The 16,123-nt window shown below is 33.1% G+C and overlaps 1 protein-coding gene across 1 annotated transcript; it reads right to left on the bottom strand.

Annotated features, from left to right (window-relative positions):
- Positions 1-9,968: 9,968 nt before the first annotated feature.
- LOC133179082 (uncharacterized) lies at positions 9,969-13,898 on the bottom strand. Its single transcript, XM_061313809.1, has one exon. The coding sequence runs from the start codon at positions 13,859-13,861 to the stop codon at positions 12,431-12,433; it is 1,431 nt and encodes a 476-aa protein (XP_061169793.1). The 5' UTR covers positions 13,862-13,898; the 3' UTR covers positions 9,969-12,430.
- Positions 13,899-16,123: the final 2,225 nt, after the last annotated feature.

The raw sequence follows: 16,123 nt of genomic DNA, 5'->3' as shown, positions 1-16,123 counted from the left end.
TGGCTTAAAATCATCAAACTTTGTCAGTTGATTTTTATTGGGTCCTCGGAGTGTCACTGTGACCTACTTTGGAATTTTATGGCTATATTTAAATATTTCAGATACTAATTGGCTAAGAATCAACAAGACTTTGTCAGTTGATGCATCTTGGGTCCTCAGAGTGTCACTGTGACCTACTTTGGAATTTTATGACTATATTGAAATATTTCAGATACTAATTGGCTAAGAATCAACAAGACTTTGTCAGTTGATGCATCTTGGGTCCTCAGAGTGGTTCAACTGAAAAGTAGGACACCTTGACCTAGTTTTGGAATTTCAAGGCAATATCTAAATATATCAAATAATAAGAGGCTTAGAATCATCAAACTTTGTCATTGATGCATCTTGAGGTCTTGCAGTATGCTTACCAAAAAGTAGATCAAAAAGTAGTTTGGCATTTCATGGCTATATCTTAATATATAAGATTTAATTGGCTAAGAATCATCAAACTTTGTCATTTGATGCATCTTGGGTCCTCAGAGTCTGTTAACCAAAATGTACGTCATAAGGACCTACTTTTGGAATTCAAGGCTTTATTTAAATACTGTATGTTGTTTTAATTCTACGGTGTTCAAATTTCATGATTTCTCAACAAGGTTTTTATGCCCTGCCATGAATATGGCCGGGGCATATAGTGTCTGTCATGTCCGTCTTCCGTCCTTCCGTCACACTTTGTGTTTAGCTCTGTTCAAAGCTCAGTTTCAAAGAAACTATCCAAGATATTTTTATCAAACTTCATATGCTGATAGAAATTGATGAGAGCTATGCAATTGCATCAACATTTTTTGACCTTGACCTTTCATTTATCCTTGATCTCACTTTTCTTAAATTAGTGTTTAGCTCAGCTTTAAAGATACCATTCAAGGTAGTGTAATCAAACTTCATATGTTGATACATACTGATGAGAGCTATTCAACTGCATCAATATTTTTTTACCTTTCCTTTGACCTTGACCTCACTTTTCTTAAATCAGTGTTTAGCTCAGTTTTAAAGATACCATTCAATATAGTGTTATTAAACTTCATATGTTAATACATACTGATAAGAGCTATTCAACTGCATCAACATTTTTTGACCTTGACCATTCCTTTGACCTTGACCTCACTTTTCTTAAATTAGTATCAAACTTCATATGCTGATACATACTTATGTATTAACTAAGCTATTCAACTGCAGCAATATTTTTTTACCTTGACCTTTCCTTTGACCTTGACCTCACTTTTCTCAATTTGCATTTAACTCAGTTTTTAAGAAACATTCATATTAATATTTTTATCAAACTTCATATGCTAATACATACTGATGTAACCTTTTCAACTGCATCAACATTTTTTGACCTTGACCTTTCCTTTGACCTTCACTTCATTTATTTTAAATTAGTGTTTAGCTCAGTTTTAAATAAACCATTCAACATATTTTTATCAAACTTAAATATGCTGATACGTATTTGTGAGAAGTATTCAACTGCATCAAAAACATTTGACCTTGAACTTTCCTGTGACTTTGACCTCACTTTTCTTAGATTTGCATTTTGCTTAATTTTAAAGAAACCATTTAAGATATATTTATTTAAGCTTATGCACTTGTACATAATTTGGTGAGAATTTATTATCTATATCCAACTTTTTAGATTTCAATTTCAATTTTAAAGAAACTATTCAAGATATTCTCATCAAATTTCATACACTAATACAAATTTTCATGTTGCATTACTAATATACCCTCGGCGGGGCATTCATGTCCTATGGACATACTTCTAGTTTAATTTCACGCTGCAAGAAATTAATTTAAAATTTGTATAAGTATTTAAACATTTTGAAAAAACTACTGATAGCATTCACGATGGGTTTAATTTCATGGAAAAATGATAAATCGCGAACATAGCGAAATAAAAACCATCGTGATTATTTGCCAATCTACAGTATACAGAATACTAAGAGGCTTCAAATAGAATTGATAGGTTGTACAATTGATTAGAAGAGCGATTCAAGGCATTTGGATCTCTTGTTAATATGAACTATTCAGTGTTGGCTTAAATGATAGTTTGTGATCTACTGAGCAATTAAAAATAGAATTTTTTAGGGGAACTCCTTTCTAGGATCAAAATTTTCAAAAAAAAATTATGAAAAATAAACCTGATTTTGACATTCTGGTTCATATTTCATAGTCAAAATAGTTCAGACAGAGTACTAACTTGTATGGTGGCTGGTATAGGGCATGGTATGAGAATTTTTTTTACTTATGCATGGCCACAATGATCGTGAAAGAAAATTCATGGGAACAAATTAAAATTTGTGATCATGAAATCAAAATTTGTGGCCACCATTTTTTTTCTAATACACATTGTACAATGTATGTGTAAAGTAAACATGAAAAGGATTCAGCTCTGCCTTTCCTACTGTTTGCATTTCACTGCAGTCAGATAGTTATAAACTGTTAAAAAAATTGCCACAACAAAGTTGTTTTCCTTAATGCATTTTAAAAATATTTACAATATGCACATATCAACATTTAGAACCCTTGAATTCTATCCAGACAAAGAAAGTTTTTAGTTGATATAAATATACATAAATCATACTAGACATTTTTAACAGCTTTTTAACCACTGTGAACAAGCTAGTTTTGTACTTAACAAATATAAATCATTTTAAACATTCTTGGATTAGTATTTAATCAATATACATTTTCAAATACAATATGCACTAGAACTTTGCAACCTAAACATACATGTATATTGTTGACTTAAACACCATATCAATAAATCAATTGCATCAAAATCACAGTATTTCATGATTAATATCTATGATAATACATGTGCTAGGAATCATTTGTAATAAAGATTAAATTTTCTTGTAAATAAAATAATTAATTAACTGGTAATCTGTCAATTATTTAATTTTAGAGTCATAGTTTCAAATCCACCTGGTGCCACACTTTTACACTATTTAATTTTGGCCTTTTCAAACAATTTTTTATACCCACTGCAAATGAAATTTTGGGGTGGGAGGGTCTATAGAAATCACCTTGTCTGTCTGTCCATCTGTTCTTGCAATTTTTCTGGGCTATAACTGTGTAATGGAGAAAATTTAGAAGCTCATTCTTGGTACAAAGATTATTTATGATCTGAGGGAATGTCATGACCTTGACACAAAGTCATTCCAGCAAGTTCAACATCACTGGCAGAAAAAAAGTAAAAAAAAAATCTGCCCAGGCTTAAACTTTGCAATTGGTACAAAGATTAATTATTTATGAATTCTGAGGGAATGTCATGACCTTAATCACAGGCCATTGTGTTAAGTTCAAGGCCACTGGTTTAAAAAGTTCAAAATTCATGACAGGTCTATAATTTTCTAGTGTAGAAACATTGGATGCCCGTATTTCCCTAAAACATTACTTATGACCAGATGATGTGTCATTTTTTAATCAAGATCTTTTTGGCAAGTTCAAGGTCACATTTACAAAATTTTAATGGAAAATTTAAGGAGATTGCAGTGGGGATATTATTTTGTGAGCTTGCTCACAGTACCTCTCGTTTCTCAAAGTGGCTTGTGTATTTTTCTTCAACTTTGTATTCTCAATGCATGCTTCTTCTTGATATAAAAGACATTGAAAAAAAAAAGCAAATTACATGTACTTTTGAATTTATTCGTCTAACTTCAAATCCCAACTTTTTAAACAGTAGAGCTACACATCAGTAAGGGGACGAGCATTTGATTCTGAAAAGGTGGGGCAGATTTGGGAAATAAATAAACTGTCCTCGAAAATGTTGAAAATAAATATATAATCTGTCTTCGACTGGCAAGGAAATGAATAATCTGTCCTTGACTAGTGCCCCCCCCCCCCCCCACACACACACACACACACGGAATAGAGTTTTGGAGTTTATTTTTTTTAAAAATGAAGAAAATAAATAATCTGTCCTTGTTCATCTTAAAAATAAATAATCTGTCCTTGACTGGCATGAAAATAAATAATCTGACTCGAATTTTTTTTACCAGCTATTCTTCATCATCACCTTGTCTCTGCTATTTTTCATCATCAGAATGAAACAAAATTACTCCGTATTGTGTGCGGTCCTACCGTAGCCCCAAGGGGTTAAGATTTAACCAACATTGAATCCACACATGAGGATGCTTCAGCATAAATATGACTAATATGGTTTTACTTTTCTTGGGAAAAGATTTTTCACCCCCCCCCCTCCTCCTCAAAATCAAATTGTCGCCCCCTAATTGCAGCCCCATTTATATACTTTGTGTGTATACATCAAAGGCATGTTTTTATAATTTCCACGGAAGTGTGTTGTAAAATAAACGCATATCGAGGAGGATTAAGACTAAAGACATCACAATTACAAATAAAGTAAAGAAATACTGTATATCAAATAATATTAATTTTCGAGATGAAAAACTCAAAATTCGTCGACAATATTATGCTGCATCATAAGTTATCGTTTATAAAAAGGTTCATCCTATTTCTACATTGCATTCACTATATAGAAATGAAATGTAAGAGAAACTAATTACTACATACATGTAGCCAAAATTCATTCAGCAGAACTGAAACGAAATTAATCGAAAAGCTTTTTGAAAAGACTTAAACCTATCGCAGCACTATACTAGTGATCCTTTGTGACTTTTTCTTTTTAAGAACTACTGAAATACGGTGTTTACATTTCTTTATTTGAGATAATTAATAATAATTTATAAAACTTTATCCTTTACAGATAAGATAAACCACAGATATGTCAGACACTAAGCATTGAAGACAAAAGGTGTGTCAAAAGGTGGGAGTATCCATGTATCACCATAGAACTAGTATACTGGCTCAAAGGGACAAAACTGATGTGATAATAGGGCGTATTTTACCAGGCAATCTTATAAATGTGATCTAGAAGTCAGAGTTTATAGGGTAAACTGATCGCAAGTCGAACGCCTATCTGTATTCACCGACAGTGTTGACAACAGGGTACATTATGCGTGCCATAAACCCAGAGATGTATCGAAATGTGTGCCTAAAGCGTCATTTTAGCGTGTTGTTTACTGTGGCAACTGAATGAAACAATTGTTATTAAAAGAAAAAGCCCGAGATACCAAATAGATCGTAAGTCGAACACATTCGACCACAAGTCGAACGGGTAGATATGAAGTCGAACGCCATTTATTCCCAGTCGCATGAATTACATAATTGTTAATAGGAACTGCTTTTCATGACATTAACATATTAAATAGACAAACTTCTGAAAAGATTTTTTTTTAATCTCGTCTTTTTCTTTTATAGATAGATTTTGATTCATACCAAACATTTTGACATGATTTTCATTAAATTTATTTTAATATCAAGGAAGATTGTGAAACGTTGTTGGTAATACTGGAAATAATTTTAAATTGAAGGAGGAAAGTAATACATGTAATGTAGCATTCAGTCAACATTATCAATGTGCGGCAAAATTTTTCATTGATCCTCCACCTTTTCTGTTGATTTTATCTTATTTCTCTCTGTATTCAGTTTTTTTTTCCAGTTTTATATGCTTTGTCTCTCTTTTTTTCATCCTCCGTTGAACATGTTTGAAGCCCAATTTGAAGTTATGGCAAAAAAGAAAAAAAACGTTTTGCTTTCTTTTCTTTTCTTTTTTTTTTGACATCGATCACTGTTTGTTATCTTCATTTTTTACAACTAGAAGTCTTTTCTAAGGTAACATTTCGAATGCTTAAAGTATTCATTTCAGGCGAATTTATGTGGTCAGAACTCAATTTATTGTTTGAAGTTTCACAACTTTCTATGATAGGACTAATTTTCTTAAAGTTCGATTACTTTATTCAACGCAAAATAGTTTCAATCTAAACAATCTTGCCTTGAAACAAATTCAATTTGACATATTTTAAAATCAGAAGACATAAAACGATTTACAAAATTGCATAAAAATTTGATGTTGAATATTTATTTCTTCAGAAATTTTTTAAATCTTTCATGCGGATTTTAAAACCATTCAAATTATCTCTATAAGCTTTCGTTTCTCTTTTTCTTTAATCAAATGTTAATCCTCTGTTACGGCCCCTATTATCCTGAGATCTCAACAAATCTTATTTTTTTCTGGAACTGGCGCAAATATACTTGCAGCATCGTTGTTAGGGGGGGGGGGAGATTCAAGACAACGTACCAGAAAAAGGTGAAGATAGGGAACGGAATCGATCTCAAGAAAATCTACAGACAATAGAAATCTGTGAAAAGGATATAAAACACGAACCCCCGGAAATTCCAGAGGTGGGATCAGGTGCCTAGGAGAAGTAAGTTGACCAGTCACACCCGCCATCAGTCTTCGAAATAACCCGGGAGTCCGATGCCCGGGACCTGGTAAAATTGCGGGCGGGCATGTAAGAAATGAAGATTCACATGCCCGCTGGGCATATGTAATGTTTTCTCCATTGTAGACTGACTTTTATGTAAAAATATTTTACACAGTGGATTGCAATCTATACTTTCGTTTATGATATTAAAGTGTGTACGGTATTTTATTCCATGACAACTCCTTTTCCCTTTTTATTTCTAATTGGCATTTCTTGATTTTTTTGTGTGTGAAAATTTGAATAGTAGTTTAGTAAAATACCTCGGTAAATAAAGTAAAAAGAAATTACATTTACGTCAGAAGTTATCGTTACCCCCCCCCCCTCTTTTTCAACATGTTCAATTGCTCAATACTCGTTTATTAAATTCAGATTTCTTCAAAAATAGCAATGATTACCACATTTTGGTAGATTTATTATTTATTGTAGATTCACTGACCTTTTTTAATTTTTTAACAGCCGTTTATAAATGTATTTAATGTACCAAATAAATATGCCGTCAGTAGTCAAGTAAATAGGTGAAATTTATTTTTTATTACCTAATGTAACAGTATCATTAAAACAGACGAGTATATATACTTAATAAGTTGACCAAAGAAGTGCATACACATTTGAAATCAATTTCACAGGTGTCATATGCAATGAAGCGTAACTAACTAATCCCTGTCGTCTTTCTACTGTTGTTGAAATGCACGAGATAATCATGCCACATTGTGTACACAAACTGTAATTACACTGTAGGATTTTCACCAGATTCAGTATGTTAAAAACTGCATGCAGGTTTTTCCGTAATGATAAACTACTATACATTGCAAAATTTTCGGAAATGCATTCCAGCAATAAAAAGTTTATGTTCTTGACCACCCGAAAGAATATTTTTCATTCTTGGAAATTTTTGGTTGTTGGTCCATTCTTGTATAAACAATGGTTCATACACTGTAAAGACAGCATTTTTTTTTTATTTCATGAAGTTAAATTTTGAGTAGGGCATGTAAACTTGGTAAAAGTAGTAGATGAGATGCGTTGAAAAAAATTGTTGTGAAGACTGCGCCATGAGCCAGCAAAAACAAAGAAGTAATTATCCAATCTCGAAAATTCTATGCGGTTGGGGGGGGGGGGGGAGGGGGTCCAGCTGTTTCAACAATAAGCTTTTTGGCTACATAAAACGGGGCGATTTTACCGTGCTGCAAAAAATTAGGGGAGGGGTTGCAGCTAGACTTTTCAATGAACATTTTCAAACTAAATTTACAGTAAAATATTATGTTCGAAAATATACTTCGTGCTTGCGGAGCATCAGATCTTCTTAATTAAATATTCATCTTTGTTTGTCTTTTCACTGTCGTGGTAAATGGATAAAGCATTAAGAACCCACATGTATTGGGCTCTGGAGAGCACTGAAAACATTGGCAGGGGCAGACCCAGGAATTTTTTTTTTCCAGAGAGAGGGGAGGGGGCACTACATTAAAAAAAAAATCCAACTCACAAATTTGTTGATAAAAAGAAAAGAAAACTCCTTTCCCCAGCGTAAGGATTTTTGCACAAAGTTTAAAACTTGTTTTTAGACGTAATTGCCAAAATAGATAGCCTACATCTAAATTTGCTATATTACGACTAGATGTTTACAGTTAAAATGATCAAGTAAATTGTGGTCTGAATCATGGAATAATTAAAGTACTGGTGGCACAGGTTTGTTTGTTCGTTCGTTTGTTTGTTTTTGTTTGTTTGTTTGATTGTTTGTTTTGTTGTTGTTTTTTTGTTTTGTTTTTTTTGTTTTGTTTTTTTAATGGAAAGAGTTGATTCATTTTCTTCTATAATATTATAATTTTTATAAATCTTATAAAGCTTTTATTCTCTCTTGTATAAATTGCGGTATTTTTATTGTTGTTTCTAGTGTCGAACACCGATCGACTTGCGATCATTTTCGGTGTTCGACTCCATATCATTTTTCGATATTAATTCAATGAGCTTTGGTTAATTATTTTGCGAATTATGTATCCAAAATCATATAAAAACAGCTTTTAAAAATATTGATTGGTATAAATCTGTCTTTTAAAGTATTGATTAGCTTACTTGGTAAATGTTTGGAGCTTTGAAACAACATGGATAATTCATTTACGACAGAAAATTTGGAGAAATCACCTTCAAATTTCCCGGCACCTAGAACTATTTACAGAAGAGTTCGACTTAGAAAAGATAACTCTAATTGATTAAATGGATAAAAAAGAAGACAGATAATCAAGAGTTGCCTACTATTTATTGTTTATCAAAAGGTGTAGGTGAGGTTTAAAATGCGTTCGACTCGCGGTCATGTTCGACTTACGATCAGTTTACCCTACATACTAGTATCTTTATAAGTTCATTGCCAGAAATAAATTGAATTCAGCATCAGTTGTTCGAAACATATTTTCAGAATATTGCTAGCATAGCAAACAAGAGTCCCATGGGCCACAATGTTCACCTGAGTCACCTAGGCTCTGTTATTCTTCATCATCAGAATGAAAAAAAAGCCCCCTATTGTGTGCGACCTTACCCTATTCCTAATGGGGTTAAGATTTAAATAACATTGAATCCACACATGAGAATGCTTGAGATATTACTCATATGGTTTTACTATTCTTGAGAAAAGATTTTTCATTTTTATGTAAATTTGATCCCCTATTGTGGCTTTATCTCAATCCAGGGGACCAATATGAATCTGCAATACGTAGGGATTCTTGAATATAAAAATTACTACTCAGGGACCTGCTGTTCTTTAAAGAAGATTTTTAAAGATTTTCCCCCAAGTATGTAAATGTTTCAATTTCAGGTGAGCTAAAAATCTCAGAAACAAATATGCACACATTTTATCAAACTAAAACGGCATCGATAAAGTGTAATCAAAGACATTATAACCAATGTCAGATTGTGGACCTATAGAATAAATAAAGGTAGTTATATTGAGTGTACCATAAGGACATACAAAGATTAATAGAGGATATTCAATGTTTTGTAGATGAATATGGAATTTATTTCACGAGTGGGACAGGATTTTTTGATATTTTCACGAGTGCAAAGCACGAGTGAAAATATCAAAAAATCCTGTCTCACGAGTGAAATAAATTCCATATTTATCTACAAAACATTGAATTTTCTGTTTATTACATTTTCTTTGATTTTCCCTTTGCCTCTGTCTTTTCTTAACACAGTGTCATAGGCTTGACGTCATAGTTGAGCGGTTAAGACGTCATAGCTTAGAAGTTGTGTGTCAGATTGAAAACATTACATAGCATGGATTTTAGCAACATATTTAGGAAGAAATTTGCAGTTTTAGCTCTATCAAGATGCTTAGTTACTATCTCTATCTTATGACAGGCCAGAAATTATTTTTTACTTACTTTGATATCCTTTCACACTGTGAGAAATTATCATTTTTGGTATCCTTTCACACTGTGAGAAAATATCACTTTTATTCAAAAAATAAATCACAGTATTTCACTGTTGAAAATGTAATAAACAGCAGTATACGACTAATGGTAAAAAAAATCCATGTATAAAGAACATATAGAATCTATTCTTATACAATATATGTAACTTTTGATTTTCGTAAAAACTACAAGTGTAAAAAAAACTTTTTTAAAAATTTTATTCTAAGGAGAAATTTTAAAACTCTGTCAATTGCATTTATAACTACCGGTATACACTTGAAATGTAGTTCTTATCATCAAATCTTATGACTAAGCAGCAGTTTTTTAATTGGTTAGATTTCAAAACTTCCTCGTTTCCTCCGATAGATTATCTATAAGAGTATTGATTATATGGTGCTATAAAATGCATTTGAAAATCAATCGTTCGGCTGTTGCGTGATAAATGATATATTTTATAAAGCAATCTTTATTCCTCTGTATTCATCATACACAATATTGCGGGGAAAGAGAAAAAAGAGCACAGCAAACAACTTATATCTGACAAATAATAATAATAAAAAAACAAAACAAACAAAATCAAGCAAAACAAAACAAAAAATCAAAACAGTACAAAATTGTGTTTCTTATGCATTTTACACATATCAGATTTCCAATTAAGGAAGTTGTGTTTTCTAGCATCCTCACAACAAAATTATTGCTTCTTCGCTTACGTTGTGTGAAGTTATCAAGTTTAATTTCAATTCAATATAAATTTTCAGATAAATATTGATTTCAAACAAATCAAAGTAAAACACGGTTACATTGAACACGATTATAACGAATTCCAGCTTACGGCGAAGTGATTTTCATTAATTCCCTGTGATTCTAAAACGTGTTTTAAATGGAATATAATGAATTACATTAACGAATCAAAACTGTGCGTTCCCGGGACTTCGCTATTCTGTTTTACGGAAAAATTAAAACAAAAAAAGAAAAGAATTATTTTGTTGTAAGGTAAAACTGAAAAAGTGCACTTATAATGTACTTTCTGTATGTTGCCTTGGTTTGACATATTACACTGCTGGTAAGAAGATCGGTAAGATTCGTGGGGATATTGTCTACCAAAATAAATAAATAAAATAAAAATACATGAATAAATAAATCTTTGGAACAGGAATTCATTCGATATTATCATAAACAAGCTGCAATTTGCAAGAAATCATAAACAAATTGATCGTCAATGATTTGTTAACTCTAGCACTCTGATATTTTTTGTCAGATAGCAAAATCAGAAAGTTCGCATATTTTTTGATACTTCGATTTGTGTTCAAAAGTGACAATACCAATACACGCTTGTATATGCATTTTTTTTTACTGTATTAATGAAAATATCTTTATTTAGATTTATTTTATCTTAATTTAGATTGTTGTGGCAATTAAGCACCTTAAACACCATTTTTGTGTAACCCTATTAGAATATGTGTTAATTTGCACTCTCTGGTATGCAATTCAAAATATTCTCAATAAACAATTTTGAATTTTTCATAAATATAGTTCTAAAATTAAATGCCATTTATGTTTGCATTACCATTTTTCTTTCATATAATACAAACGAGACAACCTTGCAAATAATTTCAAATATGCTGATTGTAAATGGTTAAAAATTTTCAACAAGTTTCGTATATTAGGATTTTTCTATGAATCATACATGTATGAAGGTTTGCATTTGATTTGCTTATATGTCTATGTATAACCTCTTTTTTTAAGAATGCACTTTGAAAATAGTTCTATAGTCGTAGATTTTTTTCAGAGTACATTCCCTGGAATGGCCATGGGTGATTAAAGATGGAATTTATATTCAACAAGAGGCCCAGGGGCCACATCGCTCACCTGAGCACTTTGGCTGGGAAAAGGCAGAAATCAGTTCAGTCTTGAAAAGTTTAAATATAAAAGGGGGGGGGGTATTATTTGAACTAACTTGAATCTCAATTCCTAAGGATGCTTCTGAACTAATATGACATATAAAGGCTTTGCTTTTCTTAAGAAGAAATGTTTTAAATATATATCCTATATATTCTATATTCCTTTGTATAACTATATCCCCTCTATTCTCCGGGGGGGGGGGGGGGGGTTCATGATTTGAACAAAGTTGAACCTACATTACCAGACAATACTTTTATATTATTATGACCAATCATGGTTTTGCTGTTCTTGAGAATAAGATTTTTCCTATGTATTACTATGTAAAACTTTGATCACCCATTGTGGCCCCCGGGGGTGATGATTTGAACAAACTTGATTCTACACTTTCTGAGGATGTTTCCATATGATTATGACCAATTATGGCTTTGCTGTTCCCTAGAAGAAATTTTTTAAAGATTTTTCCTATGTATTCCTTTCTAGAACTTCATAATTATCTCCCCCTAGAAGAAGGCGTGGCCATTCATTAGAACAATTTGGAATCCCTTCACCCACGGATACGTTGTTGCAAGTTTGGTTGAAATTGGCCAAGTTGTTCTTGAGAAGAGGACAACGACAGACAAAGCTCAAATTTCGATCCGAAAAGCTCACTTGAGCCTTCGAATCAGGTGAGCTAATAATACGTGGAATTAAAGAATTAATTGATTTCCTAGCTGAAAACACAAAACATCACTGGATGGAATTGAATTAGCCATAGGTAATTATATATATGGCTATTTGAAAGCTTGAACAAAACCACAGTACTAAGAGTCCCAGATTGTTAACCATTCGAATACCATACATTTCGTCATCTGTTTTACAACAATCACAAAAACACGAAAACGCCTTCATTAGTGGCGCACACCATGTCTGTGGTGACCATTTACAGCTTCTGCAGTATAACGTACAACAACAAAGCGGACAGGGCACGTTGCACGTGCAGCAAACTTCCCTCGGTTGAACACGACAAAAGTAGTCGGGGTTTTTGCAGCAAGCACAACGCCACCATGTGTTGCAGCATCCCCCGTTCAAGGCGAGTCCGCCAAAACTAGTAGCATACCGCGCCGTCACCGACACTGCAGCACTGATGACGCTCAGAAGACCGTACAGGGCCATTGTTTTCTGAACGTTATTGTCGACATGACAGACGCACAGGGAGAAGAAGGACATAGTAAGGCCTATTTGTGGAAGCTCCTCGAAGAACAGAACAAGTAGCACTTCGCTTTGACCGTGTAATACTTGAAACACGCTTGGTTTGCAGGTTTTGATCATCTCACATCCAATGTTAATTATCTGAATAATGGAGAGAAGGGATCCAATCAAAGAAAACGCAGCAAAAACTTTCCACACCGTCGATGGTACCCCGCATATTGGATCCTCGGTTGTAGTTATGTTCCCAAATGCCAAGCTGACGTTGGCATTTTTAGAACAGGTTATCATGTTCTCACTATTGCCAAAATTAATATTGGTGCTTACCAATAACCAGTCCATAGACAGATCCCAAACGATGCAGACGATCACAATTATACGCGCCAAAATGCCGACGCTACATACAAGGCCACTTTTTTCATTCATCTTGTTCTTTTCGTTATATGGACTTGCTTTTGCAATCCACGCGGGTCTTTCTTTTTCCTCTCCTCCTGGCACGATGTAATGGTTGTATTCGGACGCCGTATACTTGTTACCGTCATACATTATGACTGCCGACTCTCGAGATCTAGGGGCAACGCTTTGTGGGCGCTGGCGTTCGTCTGGGTTTACATATGCCCCAGAATTTCTCGGGCTTTTATCCGCTGCAAATCCTCCATTGACATATCCCTCACGAATATCACTAAATCGGTTCATATTTCCATTCTGAACATTTCTTTGGTTAACACCAACACCAGCATAGCTATTGCGATTTCGAGCAAGAGCAATGCCAGGCATAGGAACATATCTTTTATCGATATGATGGTCCATATGCTGGTAGTCCGGGAATGGCTCCTCGTGTCTAGACTTTCGGTAGTCCCCATTATCACTAGGGGAATACATACGATCGGTTGCGGGCCTTGGGCGTCGAAAGTCTCTCATCTCAACAATTTCGGGCGAATTAAAGTTCTGTTTTTGGTACCAGTCACGAGTGAAATCTTGACGATCCATACTCTTCTGTTTGTCTTGCCTCTTTTGACTCCCTTAGGATTTGTGGAGACAACACCCGTCTTGTGCGTTTTACCTTCCTGTTTTATCAAGCAACAGGTGCGTGTTTATACAGTTTAACGTTCAGATATTGATAACTGGCCAACATAAATGTAGATCGTTGAATTGAGGTTTATTGATAACGCACACCAACACCTTTTCTGCATTTACAAATATGTATGCACGTATCTGAGATATCTGTGAGTTTTTTAATACCTCGCCCAGATAATAACTCATGTTGCTTGTCTGTCTTCTTTTAAAATGTTCTGTTTACTACTTTGACCCCCTCCCCCCATATTAGATAAAATAAATTACTATTTACCTGTAATTGTTTATTCAAATACTAGACTTTGACCCGTGCGTGCACGGGTTGACATAGTTATGAATGCATCCATGTACATATCGGACATTTACCAAGGGTATCCTAAGTAGGAATGTATGAACTTGAAAGTACTTCTTGCTGCAATAATGAAACCTTTTCCTGGGGGTGGGGGTGGGGGGTACAACTCTTTTTGGATCATACAATATCATTTCCATTTTTTTTAATTGAAATCATACAATGTAATCAGAAACATTTTAAAATAAAATGTTTTTGATGTAATTATTCAGAGCATAAAGTTTTCCAAAATATTTAGTAAAGTCTGAGTTTACCGCAAACTTTAAAGTTTACTGACCTTGACCGATTTCAACAATTTACTGTTCATATATATTAAAATTCTCATATTTAATAAAGCAGGCCGTTTGATAAAAAAAGAATTTAAGCTATTTGATCAGATATTAGAATCTGTGTCTTCTTATAGATGTTTGGGGGTACTCTTTAGTGCCTCTGGAACCTTCTCATATGCTCAGGAAGACCTCTATAAAAAGCTTTGAAAGCATTTTATAAACTGCAAAAAGATTTTTTGTCTTTGAAACCCAGTGTTAAAACATCCCTTAATGTATTTGATCATACAATAAAACCTATTTTGCTTTATGGATGTGAAATATGGGGGAACATCAATCGACCTAGTATTTTCCTTAAAACCTGCAAACTCTCGGTGTATGACATTTTTAATAAGTTAAATTGTGAGAATCTACACATAAAATTTTGTAAGAATATATTAGGATTGCATAGAAAAAGTGCAAACTTCTCATTATCTGAGCTCGGTAGACTGCCTCTTCATTTTGATATTATTAAAAGTATTTTGAGTTATGTCCATAGATTAGAATGTCCAGACATGTCATTTCCATTATTGAGAGCAGCATACTCTCAAAGTAAGATTAATTGGAGTAACAGTATACCATCCTGGTATGGAACATTTAGTAAAATTGCAGAAATATTAAATTTTAATAAGGATACTTTTTCTAACAAATTGCAAACTTTCAAGACTACATGCAAAAAATTCTTATTTGCATATTACATGAATGAGTGGAACTTAATAAGATTGTCACAAGAAGGTAAACTGGATACTTATGTTAAGATCAAAAAAAATTTTGGACTTGAAAAATATTGACTTTGTCTACCATTTAAACAAAGGAAAGTAATATGTAGGTTGCGTACATCTTCTCACAATTTACAAATAGAAAGAGGTCGTTATTTGGGCATCCCTAGAGATCAAAGACTTTGTACTAAATGCTCAATGAATGTTATTGAAGATGAAAAACACATACTTTTTGAATGTTTGAATTATGTTACAGAAAGAGAGAATACGATGAATATTATACAAACACACTGTATCAATTTTGCTCATTTAAATAATGAAAATAAGTTGTTGTGGGTTCTAAACTGTGAAAATATTGAAGTGGTTTTTGCTGTATGTGAACTAGCTAGACAAGCCATTTAAAATATGCATATAAAGTCACATTGCAACATTTTCTTTAAATATATAGTACATGTAAATATATGTAATAATAATACATACAAAAATTGACACTTAATGTATTGTAATAGTTAGTACTTTTGCATTGCCACGTGGTATCTTTTGCAATGCGAGGACTGTAAAATCTCCCCACTTTGCATTAGGGTACACGGTAGTACTATTTCATTTATCAACATTACTTACATATACAGTACAATATACAAATACATGTACTGTAGATTATTATTTAGTATACACATAAATTGTCTGTACTGTTTGTAATTGTAGAAATCATACTTGTTGTTTGTGATGCCTGAAAGGGCCCTGATTTGGAAATAAAGAATCTTATCTATCTTATCTCTTATTAATTTTATGATTTCTTCTCTAT

Source organism: Saccostrea echinata, unplaced genomic scaffold (genome assembly GCF_033153115.1).
Source record: "Saccostrea echinata isolate AGI-Se365-2 ecotype Australia unplaced genomic scaffold, CSIRO_AGI_Sech_v1 ptg000004l, whole genome shotgun sequence".
NCBI lineage: Eukaryota > Metazoa > Mollusca > Bivalvia > Ostreida > Ostreidae > Saccostrea > Saccostrea echinata.
Note: the sequence above shows the minus strand (reverse complement) of the source record. Positions and strands in the feature narration are given on the sequence as shown.

What these genes read in the sequence shown, in the direction of transcription:
- LOC133179082 (XM_061313809.1), bottom strand. Translation starts at nt 13,861, where the DNA reads ATGGATCGTCAAGATTTCACTCGTGACTGGTACCAAAAACAGAACTTT.